At 37.1% G+C, this 13723-nt stretch overlaps 1 protein-coding gene across 1 annotated transcript in view; it reads left to right on the top strand.

The window, feature by feature from the left end:
• The window catches only part of ADCY5 (adenylate cyclase 5), a 92586-nt gene that overhangs the window by 40912 nt on the left and 37951 nt on the right, over positions 1 to 13723 (top strand). The window contains exons 9-10 of the mRNA XM_070730324.1: positions 8395 to 8539; positions 11413 to 11510. Of these exons, the coding sequence (XP_070586425.1) occupies positions 8395 to 8539; positions 11413 to 11510 (243 nt within the window). The remainder of the gene's footprint in view (positions 1 to 8394; positions 8540 to 11412; positions 11511 to 13723) is intronic.

The following is a 13723-nucleotide window of genomic DNA, read 5'->3' as shown; positions in this document are numbered from 1 at the left end:
ATGAAAGCTTTAATAATTAATCATAGATTTTTAATTTATCTGAAATATACCAAAAAAATAAAGGCTGATAATTTGAAATGTTTTTTATAAAATGAGGATGGCTGAAGGGTAGTGGTGCAGAATTTGTCTTGGAAAAAGTACTAGCTTGCAAATACTATGACTTAGTCATTTAAAAAAAACACATTAAACTAGACCTATATAGCACTAGCTAAATACACATGCTTCTCTGTGTGATGGGCTTGATATATTGACACTTAAAGCTTGAAAATTAATGAGTGGTTAAAAAAGGGACTGTGTTATTTCATTAGAGATGGTAAGCTAGCTTCTGTTACAGATGAAGACATTATTTGCATAGTATAGACTTTCAGTTTGTTCTTCAGATGAATCGCTCAGGATCTCCCTGTAAACAACATTCCTGGTTTTGCTCTCTGGCTGGAGGATGACCAGGCTGTCAGGTGAACTGACTCTGGAGCATGCCACATAGAACTTGCCATGGGAGAAACAGGCAGCTTCCCTTACTCGTGTGGTTTTCTAATCGCATCTGTAAATCTTTTCCTGCATTTTTTTTGCCTCTTTTCCCTTTAATTGGTTTTTGGCTGAACTGAGGAGGAAAATACGGGGAAAAACATCTAGCTCTGCCTACCAGAATCTATCAGTATTCATCTGGCTAGCATCCTATTAGTGTGTGAGAGAGTTGAGGGGTGTTTGGAAACTCAAACAGTATTTGCTGTGTGAGCAAGAAGAAGGCAGGAAGGAGTCTGTGTGGCTTAGCTCAACTGTTCTGTAGTAAAGCTGCTTGCTGCTGTGAAAGCAAAAGCGAAACTGAAAATCCTCTGCTTGTGTTTTGCATTTGGATCAGATTTCTTTTCAGGTTGGGAGGAATGAGTAGGAAATACTCGTGCTCCAATGGTCATTTTTAAAAATCCTTTCTTAGTGAGCACCTAGAAGGCAAGAGGAATATACAGTGGTACCCCTACTTAAGAACTTAATTTGTTCCATGACCAGGTTCTTAAGTAGAAAAGTTTGTAAGTCAAAGCAATTTTTCACATAGGAATCAATGTAAAAGCAAATAATGTGTGCAAACCCATTAGGAAAGAAATAAAAGCTCAGAATTTGGATGGGAGGTGGGGGGACAGCCGCTGCTGAAGGAAGAAGGTAAGGTGAGGTGAATAAAAAAAATCCAAAACTTTAAGGCTTAAAAAAAAAGAGGGACTGCCCAGAGCGAAGGGAGCATTTCTTTTCTCTGGGCGCTGGCAGAGGTTTATTCCCTCTCCCAGCACCCAAAGAAAGTAAAATACTTTGTTCGCTCTGGACTGACAAAGCTCCTTAAGTGCCACTGAAAGGCTCCTCTGGCAGCCCAGAAAAGCCCAAGATGGCCGGGATTAAAGGGGGAATGGTAGGAAACTGGCCGGGCCTTCGTGCCACTCTCAAATTTCCTGGGAAATTTTTCCGGGCTTGGGTTCTTAAGTAGAAAATCGTTCTTAAGAAGAGGCAAAAAAAATCTTGAACACCTGGTTCTTATCTAGAAAAGTTCTTAAGTAGAGGTACCACTGTATGTGGCAAATTTCAAGTTTGTAGGCTTTACAGTTCTGGAAATTTCATAATTAATGTATGAGTGATTTTTGCTTTTATACATAGGTAGGTAGGTAGGTAGGTAGGTAGGTAGGTAGATAGATAGATAGATAGATAGATAGATAGATAGATAGATAGATAGATTTGTTCAATAAATCTTGATTTTAAAAAGGTGGTTTTGGTTTTCAAAAAAACTGGCATGGATGGTGGTAATTAAGTAATTTTACATACTTAGAAGCTATATCTCAAGCAGTTTCTTTAATTCCATCCCTCCTTTGTGACACATCTAGTCTCTTAGGTCCATTTCAAATTGCACAAAAATGGATGATGGAGTAGGAAAGATATAGGAACCCTTTAACTCATTTCTGTATATCCATATATATATGAAAAGTGTTCGGAAACTTCAGATCGTGCAGAATGCAGCCGCAAGAGCCATCGTGGGGCTTCCAAGATTCGCCCACGTTTCTTCAACACTCCGTGGCCTGCACTGGCTGCCGATCGGTTTCCGGTCACAATTCAAAGTGTTGGTAATGACCTTTAAAGCCCTACATGGCATTGGGCCAGAATACATCCAGAACCGCCTTCTACTGCACAAATCCCAGCGGCCGATAAGGTCCCACAGAGTTGGCCTTCTCCGGGTCCTGTCGACCAAACAATGTCGTTCGGCGGGCCCCGGGGGAAGAGCCTTCTCTGTGGCGGCCCCGGCCCTCTGGAATCAACTCCCCCCAGAGATTAGAACGGCCCCCACCCTCCTTGTCTTTCACAAATTACTCAAGACCCACCTTTATTGCCAAGCATGGGGGAGTTAAGATATTCTTTCCCCCTAGGCCATTACAAGTTATGCATGGTATGTTTGTGTGTATGTTTGGTTTTACTATAAGGGTTTTTAGTTGTTTTATTAATTGGATTGCTACATGCTGGTTTTTTTAATCATTGTTGTTAGCCGCCCCGAGTCTGCGGAGAGGGGCAGCATACAAATCCAATAAATAATAATAATAATAATAATAATAATAATAATAATAATAATAATAAATAATAATAAAAAAAGGCTGCGGAAAATGCCTACTAGATCTTGGAAATTTAAAATTTGGAGTTTTCACTTTGTATAATAGTTTTTAGATTCACCTATAAAATGTAATTTATTGGAGGCAGTGCTGAGCTTGTATTAAATTGGCTATTTCTAATCAAAGTAGAAGAGAAGAAAGTATAGTTCACCAGCTCCTAGATTTATATGAATATGGGAATATAGGTGATAAAAAACATTAAATGAATATATCTTCCTTTCTTATTGTTTTTTTCTGTCAAGATACCAATTTCCATGAATGTCAAAGGATATATTTGCATCAGAAGACATCAGCATCCTTTTTTTTTCCTTTTAATTTTTGGCTATGTAGTTTGGAAGAGAAAACCTAAAGAGATTTGAAAGTAAAAATGTCTTCTTCTTTTTTACAAAAGTTTTTTATTTTTCCAACAAACAATACAAAGTGTTGTCTGTGTCACATTTGATAATTTTTAAATCAGTTTCATTATCTTTCCATTTCAGTTCCAACCCATAATTTTATATATCTTTCCTTATCTTGACTTATTTTCTTTTTATTACATACATAATTTACTAATCACCCAAATTTCTGGTCACTTTCACTCACATCAATTAATTATATTATTTACTGCATATATTTCTCATATTTTCTGTATTTCTATATTACATCTTCTCTCTGTATTTTATTTAATTCAATTTCTTTCACATCATCTTTCTCTTTGACTCTATTCAGTATTCATCTTTTTCCTCAAATCTTATATTTAAAAACTTCTTAATTTAATTAACATTCCATTTAACTACGGCAAATTCCTCAAGCCACTTTTTCTATTAGTTCTGTTTTGTCCTTAAATGTATCTTAATTAGTACAAAACCATTTTACAATAAATCTTCCAATTATTCAACTATTCACCATTAACAATATTAATAGTTTTCTTAAATCCTTTAGTATGGATCTTATTTTTGTTCTTCTTCCCCTCCCCACCTGTGTTTACTTATTTTCCTTTAGTCCTTCCAAAATGCCACTCCTTGCTAAATCTCTCCTTTTACCCCATTCCTTTAACTTTCTTTCCTTATTCTTATGTGTCTTATAGCTTTTCTCTTGAGACTTTTTTTTCTTTTTAAAATTTATTATTCATGTGGTTCCTCTCAGCTTTCTCTTATCCCTTCCCACCAATTTGCTTTTTACCCTTTGGTAGATTCTTTTTAAGATACTTTTCTCCTCTTTCAACTTTTCCCTTGCCACTGTAAATCCCAGTGAAATCATTCAATTTTTTATAATCCATCTCTTCTTCTATTGTATTATTTTCTTGTTCCTTATTTCTCTTAACCACTGTCTCTTCTGTTTTCTCTCAAAATCTTCCAACAAAGTTTCTGACTCTTCTACTATTTCCGGTTCTGATCCAGTTTCTAATTTTTTATCACCTTTTACAAATTTATCCACAGTTTTTAACATGACAAATAATCCTTCATACATCCAATCTTCCATGTTGCCAATTTATGTTTCTTATATCACACTAATTTCAAAGGTATATATAGTCTTTTTCTTTTAATTTTATTCCATTTCCTTTAACTCCAGTTCAAATAATAATCCAATTTGACCCAATTACAAAGTTTATTATCTTCCGCCACCATGAGAAAACAAAATCAAACAGTCTGGGCAAAGCAGAACATTGCCTAAAATTTCTCAGGCTTTCCTCTTATCTTCTTACAGCTGAAGGTCAGACAGCTGTATTTTCTCTTTTATAATCCACAAGTTGTTACAATATTTTCCTCTCACCAGTGGAAGGCACTGTACAATTCACAATATGCTTCCATCTGATTGCCAAAAAATCCAATAATTAATTTACATCCACAAAAAACAAAAGGCTTTCTTTTTCACCAATTTCTTCTTCCTATTATTTTTATTTCTCCAATTTAAAATTGTATCCAAAATGAAAGGGATCTTCTTAGGCTTTAGTTTCCACTCTCCCACTTTGACAGCTCCAAAGTGCCAATTAGCCACTATTTCAGCTTAGGGAAATTCTTTTAAAATCCAAATTGAAGTATTGCTTTTACCTGTGAGTTGGTCTTTTTCTCACCTGGTCACAGCACTTTGTCCATTCACCTCTCCTGCACAAACACTTGGTCCAGTTGCCCCAGCTTGGAAGCGGTCATTTAATAATAGCTGCCACCCCCACTGCCGATCCAAAGAGTTGTCTCTGACCGCTTGAGAAACTTGCCCGCTCTTCTGGGTCATCCAAGATGTCTCTCCTTTTTCACCATTCCTTCAGGATAGTTCTGGGCCAAGGCTGGTTTGTCAGGCTGTTTTTTTCACAAAGCTCATCGGAGCTTCACTTTTTCCAGCCTGTCTCGCTGTCACGCTGTATATTGACAGCCCCTCAGAGACATTTAGTAATGAAACAGTTAACTAGTAATGAAACAGTTAACTAGTGTGTCTTACTGGATTCTCCCCTCGTGTCGTTTTACTTCCTCTTTCTCTTTCTCTCTCAACCTCCATGATGTAAGAAGTATATGTTCTCCTGTCCCTTGAAACAGTCTTTTATTTGTTTTATCTCTGTTTTTAAAATAAATCTCTTGTTATAAAAAAAATGATTAAGGCTTCTATCCATTGACCTCTGGAGTTAAGGTCCTAACAGACTTTAATTTTCGTGATACTCACCTCGATGAATTTTTGGTCAAATCCCTAAAGCTAAACTATCCTCGGTATTCCTACAAAATTATAATTGGAAAGACATACCGGAAAAACCTAGAATCCAAAATGAATCGTCATTTTATTGTTGCATAGGTTTGAAAACCACTGGTTGAATAATTATGAAATATTATAAGAGAATATATGCACTCTCTTACCCATAGAGGAAAAAAGGAGTCACAATTCACCTAAGGAACTATAGAGATGTATTGCATAAGATAATCACTTTAATTTATGAAAGAAGACAATAATATTATATTTTATGCCTTTGAGTCAGTTTGATTCCTGTTGATTACACAGGCAATATCTGTCCATTTTTCTTGGCTATATTTTTTTTTGCCCTTGCCTTCTTTCTAGGACTGAGAGAAAGGGACTGGCCCCAGGTTACCCAGCTCTACTTTGTAACTGAAGTGGGACTCTGGTTTCTGGTGTTTTAACCCATATAGCAAACAAGCTCTTGACTATCACATTGAAGTGTTCAAAATTATGGTATTCAAGAGAGAAGTGTTTATTCAGGGTAAATATAATGTTAGCATTATGTATTCATTTTAATATGTTTTGAACACATTTTTAATAATTAAAAAAATCAGTTTATCCCTACCCTTCATAATTCCCCATTTGTTTTAGTTTCATGCTAAAAGGTATGTAAATAGTAGGGTAACTAACACTGCAGGAAGTTTAATTAGGAAACATTTTCAGAAGCATACCCTTCTGTGGCTAATTTACCATTAACAAGGCATATTTCTCTAAAAATTTGATGAATTGGGATTGATGCCAATTTAGACTCCCCTCATGTATCAGTCTCTTCTGTTTCGAAAAAAGAACTTGGCTTAAAACTAGGGTCTTACATTCACAGATGGAACGGTTCCTTTGGATTGCAGAAGGTGTCTGATTGAATAGACCAATTCTGTTGGCAGAAAGGACAAAAAAAGTGATATTTTTAGATTTCCCTTCCTATTGCAATCCCCTGCATTCCAAAATGAGAGTCTGTTTCTGCATTGAATCCAATTCAGTGTTTTTAGACCAAAAATCTTTCTAATGTTCATCTTTTGACATGAACAATATTTTTTATTTTAATTAAAATTCTTGCTTAATAAAAAATAAAGTATATTTTATTTTTATGTTACCCAGGATAATCTCTACCTGGGATTACTTGTCTGTAAACCTACATCATCCATATTTATGAAAATAAGACTGATTTTAATAAACAAAGAACATGTTGCCTATATTATGTGTGCCAACTAAATTTACAATGACAGCTGGCAAATTTCGGAGACCAGTTATCTAGCATGGGCGAAGAATGGCAGAGAGACAGAGAACTCCAAAATAATCAGACGATTGACTGCCTAATTAAATATATTTGTTAGTGGTTTTTTAAAAAAATTGTGACAATGCCAAAGGAAATGTAATGAGTGTTACATTGGCTCTGAAAATCTACAGTGAATAATTGAAGAACTGGACCAGACTACTATTTATTAAAATATCTTGTGGTTTATACTAAATTACCACCTTTTTAGGAATAAAATATCTTTTAGAGGTTTCTCAGAAGGTTAAGGCAGAATATTTTAAATTCTGTTTGGTATGCCGTGGATATGCCTTTTAATATCTTCCATTACTTCCAAACCAGTGATGAATGTAGGCTACAAAACTCTTTGTCCTTTCTGACAAAATATATCTTCAGAATAAAAATAGTTTTAGAAATCTTTAATTAGATGATTGAGGTGTGCATGAGTACTGGAGTGCCTTGATCTGCTTCTGTACTTTACAATTTATGCAGTGGTTTTCAACTTAATGCAGTGACCCCTTAATACAGTTCCTCATGTTGTGGTGACCCCCAACCATAAGTCTAGTGCCAATTCTCCCAACAGAGCTTTAAGCTGATTGGCAGGAAGGTCAGAGGGACACCCCCAATGTAAACGCCTGATTGGTTGGATTGTAAAGATACATTCCAAGGCACCAGAATAGAAGCCTTAGTTTCTAACACCATGGGAAATTTGTCTTTTCCCATGATCTTAGGCAACCCTGTAAAATGGTCATTTGACACCCACCCCCCAAAGAGGTCCCGACCCCTGGGTTGAGAACCACTGATTTATACTATCCTGAAGGAAGATATGGCTGAAGAGGGTGAAGTTTCATTGCACTGGTAGCCCTGGACTTATGACCATTCATTCAGCAACTGTTCAAAGTTACGATGGTACTGAATGAATGCTGCTTATGACCAATCCTTGATTTTCTAGCCATCTCAGCATCTCAAGGTCACTTAATTGCAAGCTGGGCATTTGAAAACCAGCTGGCACCTATGACTGATTGCCGCACCCCACCATTACATGATTGCCATTTGCAATATTCGCTATCGCTGGTGACTTCTGCAAACAATCAAGTGGAAAGCAGGCAGGGAAGTTACAAGTCACTCTGATAAGTCACCCTGCCCCATGCTCTCTCCCCCACCCCCTCTCTACTTGGGTTGTGCTGTCTACTCACATTCCCCTGGATGGATCTTCCTGCCATCTTCCCCACTGATCTCTTTGTGGGAAGGCAGCAGGAAGTTGCCTCACCTAAGAATTTGGTTGGAATGACAACTAAGTGTGCCAAAGTGTCATTGCTAAGTGATGTAGTGATGCTTTGTGACAGACATTCTGGTTCCATTTGCCATTATAAGTCAAGTATTCTATCTTTCTCCCACTTGCTCAAGAGGCAGACCTAGGGGGTGGGGAATGATGTTGCTACCTCCATTGTCAGTTTTAGAATGACGAGTCCAAAAGAGAACTCAAGAGAAGGAAAGTTTGAATAAAGGAGTGAGAGGCTAAATTATTTAACATACTTATAAATATTTCCACCACATTTTTGTCAGCCTCCTGGGTGAATTAGGCACCTTGTGTCTGCTGTGGAAAAAGGAGCCAAAGAATTGTAGCAGAGATGTTCCTGAGAGTGGGATCTTGCATCTATTATTATTTATTTGTTCATTTGTTTGTCAAACATATACAAGATAACAGGTATGGGTTCTAGACAGTTCTAGTCCATTCGTCTTTAAGTAACAATTTTAGGTAACTTTAATTTGTGTAAACACCACTTCTACTTTATTCTGTTGTTCCAGAAATATCCAGGAAAACATGAATCCAGAAGATGAGGTGGATGAGTTTCTGGGTCGTGCAATTGATGCAAGAAGTATTGACCGGTTACGTTCAGAGCATGTTCGCAAGTTTCTGTTAACGTTCAGGGAACTTGATTTGGAGAAAAAGGTAAACTTCCATAAGGATGTATCGGCCTGTTAAATTCACTAGCAGGGGCATCCAGACATCAGGGCAGAAAATTTGTGTGCTTCATCATAGTTCTGTGTAAAATTTCATATGAATATCCAGAAGAGGTACCTAATGGAAAGTTTCCATTTGAAAACACAGTTTTACTTCAATAATACAACATGTTGATTGCCCCCCCAAGCCCCCATTTTCAGTAGACAAATGGATGGAAAAGTGTAAGTGATAAAAATTGGGACAGTTCAACATTTTAGGCATGTAAATATGCCCATGTCACACCAACACTCCGCAGTCTGCATTGGTTGCCGATCAGTTTCCGGTCACAATTCAAAGTGTTGGTTATGACCTATAAAGCCCTTCATGGCATCGGACCAGATTACCTCAGGGACCGCCTTCTGCCGCACCAATCCCAGCGACCAGTTAGGTCCCACAGAGTGGGTCTTCTCCGGGTCCCTTCAACTAAACAATGCCGCTTGGCAGGATCCAGGGGAAGAGCCTTCTCTGTGGCGGCCCCAACTCCCCCCAGAGATTAGAATTGCCCCCACCCTCCTTGCCTTTCGTAAGCTACTTAAAACCCACCTCTGCCACCAGGCATGGGGGAATTAAGATTCCTTCTCCCCCTAGGCCTTTACAATTTTATGCATGGTATGTTTGTATGTATGTTTGGGGTTTTTTTATATTAAGGGGTTTTTAATTCGCTTTTAGTATTGGATTATTATTGTACACTGTTTATGATTGCTGTTAGCCGCCCCGAGTTTTCGGAGAGGGGCAGCATATAAATCCAATAAATAATAATAATAATAATAATAATAATAATAATAATAATAATAATAATAATGTATACTGAATAACAATTCTTAGCTGTCATGAGCTACATGCCTATATGTACGTGTATGTATGGATTGTATGTATTATTAAATAGGTTTTCTCACAAAATAAAAACAAAATACAATCTTTAAGTTAAAGATAAGAGAAATAGAGAAAAGAAAAGTGAAAAAGAAATTAAGAAAGGAAGGAAAAAGAAAAAAAGAAGTCGGTCCAGTCTTCTTAACAGAAGTCATAAGTATATTTATATTTTACTTTCTCTGTCTGCAGATGTAGAATTTTCCTTTCTATAATCTACCCTTTCTAATAATAAAACCTTTTTTTCCTTTTTTCAGCAAAAAGTCCAAATGGAGTTTCTAATAACTAATAAATCTGATAATTGATCTTTCCCAGTGATGGGCTACCAAAATTTTCACTACCACACTGTGGCTGTGGCTTATGCATTTTGTTTCAACATCTTTCAGTGCAAATTGGGTGTTCTGGGGTGGAGCTCCATTTTCGCTACCCCACTGCATTCTCCCCTATTCGGGCAGTAGCCCACTCCTGTATTATCTACTATATAAAGTGTATGTAGACACACGCACGCACAGCTCTTCTAAAATTATACACATTCAACCTCATCTACTGTGATAGGAAAAACATACCCATACCCCAGAAGGGGAAAAAAGAAAAAAAATCGGTACTGTGTACCTGACCAAAATCTTTCTACCAGTACTGTGTACCTGACTGTACCTGTAGGAGGCCACCACTGATCTTTCCCTAAACAAACAATTTTGCCATCTCTGTTCCATTATTTTCATCAACCATTCTTCCATTGTGGATATTTTGGATATTTTGGAATCTTTCTATTTTTAGGTATATAGTTGTTTCGCAGCAGGGATCATGTATAAAAATAATTTCCCATGTTTTCCCCCCTATAAAATGCTTTTGTGCTAAAACCCATAAAAGGCATTTTTGGCTACAGGATGTTTATATCTATACAATACAGGTACTTTCAATATTCTAATATTCTAACATAATGTTCAGAAGGCTACTGGACTTGCATGAAGATGTTTCGCTTCTTATTCAAACTTCTCCAGTTCTGACTGAATGATGAATTTATATTGAGAATGGATGAATTTATATTCCTTACTGTCGTCTAGTTGTTAACCTTCTTTCTGAGTCATTGAAGCCACGTAGAGGTTTATCTGTGCCCTCGGGGTCACCTGAATCCTATAGTCAGCAATTTTTTTTCTGGAAATCTGTTCATACTCCCACACCATTTGAAGGGTGTTCATCCCAAAGTACATAGCCAAATGCCGAATGGTGCAGGAATGTGAAAAAAGGTATTTGTTTCTCTTTTATCCAGAAAGACATTTGCAAGGCAAAAATCACAGGGGGCACTGTTCACAATTTGCACTGCAAATTGCCATCTCTGCAATTTTGGATGTAAGTAGTCTGCCATAGAACCTCACCTGGAAATCTGATCATGTTGACCTTCCACATGGTTTAGGTAGAAAGGTTTCAGGAATTGGGTTTGTTATTTTCACTTTTTTTTTAGACCATTCAAAGATTATCATTATTTTTTTAGAATTTGCCTCAGCAATGAGAAAAAAATTACTTTTTCATATTGGCAACAAGTTTATGTTGAGAATAGTCTCTTTTCAGTAAAGGTAATGTTCAAAAAGTTTTTGAAAGAGGTGGCCTTGCATTAAATATAACTGGCTTATTATCTTTTACCTTCTTTCCAAGCAGTTGCGATATCTATAAAGATGATTGTTTCAGAAATCCCAGCTTTCAATCTTTTGTCAATGTCTAGGGAACCTTATAGCTCAGTCAATACAGCAAGCCAAGTTTGCTAAGAAGGGCTTGTAATAAAAGGCAACTAGTGGCTCTCATAAAATTGCTAGATTACATTTTATAACATCTTGACTATTGATCCATTACAGATGGTGGGACTGGGATTCAACAACATCTAGTAGATCATAAATTGTTGCCTATGAATTGGAGTTTTCAGAATTTTTTAAAAAATGGAATGGTTTTTTTCATTGCAGTATTCCAAACAAGTGGATGATCGATTTGGTGCATATGTGGCTTGTGCGTCCCTAGTCTTCCTCTTCATTTGCTTTGTTCAGATCACAATAGTGCCACAGTAAGTAGATCTTTGTGCATTTGCTTATTAATATCTATCTACTGTTTGTTTGTGTTTGCTTTTATTGCACTAAAGCAAGATCAGATTGCAACTGGTCGCACTTAAGCCTTTTTTATGGTTCTTGAAATGTCCATTGCCTTTTGTACTAAATGATGACACAATTGTCCAAAATGAACAGCACAGTATCTCATCATTCTATCTATCTATCTATCTATCTATCTATCTATCTATCTATCTATCTATCTATCTATCTACCTACATATCATCTATCTATCTATGAAGCTTTCATTTTAAAACAAGAATTATAAACAAATTATAATAATTGGAAATAGATGACAGATAGGTAGAATATTTATGAATCTTTCCATTTGGAAATGTTTAATTGATACAAAGACTTTTTAAAAATAGAACTTTGGAATTTTTGCTCAACTGCTGTTTATAATAGTTTCAGTCCTATTAACTATGCAAGATGCAAGATACATTCTCAAGAAGCCACCTGTGTACATTAATCTCCATATTTTGAATACATGTGGCAGAAGAAGCCATTGGTTAGTCACTTCAACTGTAGGCAAGGAAATGAGCCGGCGTGGCGCAGCAGGTAGAGTGCTGTACTGCAGGCCACTGAAGCTGACTGTAGATCTGAAGGTCAGCGGTTCAAATCTCATCACCGGCTCAAGGTTGACTCAGCCTTCCATCCTTCCAAGGTGGGTAAAATGAGGACCCGGATTGTGGGGGCATTATGCTGGTTCTGTTAAAAAGTGCTATTGCTAACATGTTGTAAGCCGCCCTGAATCTAAGGAGAAGGGCAGCATAAAAATCGTATAAATAAATAAATAATAATCTTGAGAATTTCAGGTTGGCTAGAACTGCTATAAATAATAGGGATGTTTTCAGTAGTGGATTCCTGCCGGTATGGCTAATTGCGTGCAGTTTTGTGGCTCTGGCATGTGAGCGCGGGTTCGAGCGCAATTTTGCTTCCTGCACCTGTGGAGTTAGCAAAATCTCACACAGGAATGCATGTGTGTGTGTGTTTCGGCAAAGTTTTTTGCGTGGAAGCATGCATGGAAGCAAAAAACTTGACCGAAACACGTGCACTTGTGTCCACTTGCGAGATTTTGCTACCTGCACAGGTGCAGGAAGCAAAATTGCCCTAGAATCTGCTCTTGCGCACCAGAGCCGCAGAGCTGCACACAATTAGCCATACTGGCAGAACCCACTACTGGATGTTTTATACTTCGAACTGGAAAGCAAAGAAGGGATTCTGAAAACAGGAAGTCATGAATTTGTGAACATGCACAAGCCACCTCTATAGTGATCTGCTTTATCTGGCCTTTTTAAGCTAGGGCGTAGGAAAGTAAGATCAGAAATGAAGAAAAATGTTCATGGTGAGGGATAATCTTCAGAGAGGGGTGGCATACAAATATTATTATTATTATTATTATTATTATTATTATTATTATTATTATTATTATTATGTCAATACAACACAGCAAATGAGATCACTATGCTGGATTTCGTATTTCATCACCAGTCGGGCACTTCCCAAGCACCTAGGACTGCGTGATGTAGCAGCGAATTATGTTTGCCGATCCCAGTAAAGTGGCCTTTTGCAATTGACAGATGGAGATTTTGTCAATTCCAATGTTTTCTAAATGTCCACTGAGATCCTTTGGCACTGCGCCCAGCGTGCCAAGTACCACTGGGATCACTTTCACTGGCTTATGCCAGAGTCGTTGCAGCTCGATTTTTAGATCTTCGTATTTTACTAATTTCTCTAGCTTACTAATTTTTACTAATTGTTTACTTATTATTACTGTTGTTGTTGTTATTATTATTATCATTATTATTATAGAATCTTTGTCAACTTTGACCTGATTAGTACTCAGATGTTGAAAAATATCTCAGAAGAAGGCATACCCTACAAAAGTTACCTACAACCTATGATTTTAGTCTAGATGAAGGAAAATATTAAAGGAATGGAAGTAATCATGATAATTAAGAACCAGTTTGGTGAAGTAGTTAAGAAAGTAGGTTATAAACTGGGAGACTGGGAGTTCAGTCCCGCTTTAGATTGTCTTGAGCCAGCCATTCTCTCTCAGCCCTAGGTAGGAGGCAATGGCAACCTACTTCAAAAACCCACTATAACCCACAGTTTCCTAAAAAAAGATATCAAGAGTTAGAACTGCATCAGTACATTTTTTTTTACGTTTTAT

Source organism: Erythrolamprus reginae, chromosome 1 (genome assembly GCF_031021105.1).
Source record: "Erythrolamprus reginae isolate rEryReg1 chromosome 1, rEryReg1.hap1, whole genome shotgun sequence".
Taxonomy (NCBI): Eukaryota; Metazoa; Chordata; class Lepidosauria; order Squamata; family Dipsadidae; genus Erythrolamprus; species Erythrolamprus reginae.
Note: the sequence above shows the minus strand (reverse complement) of the source record. Positions and strands in the feature narration are given on the sequence as shown.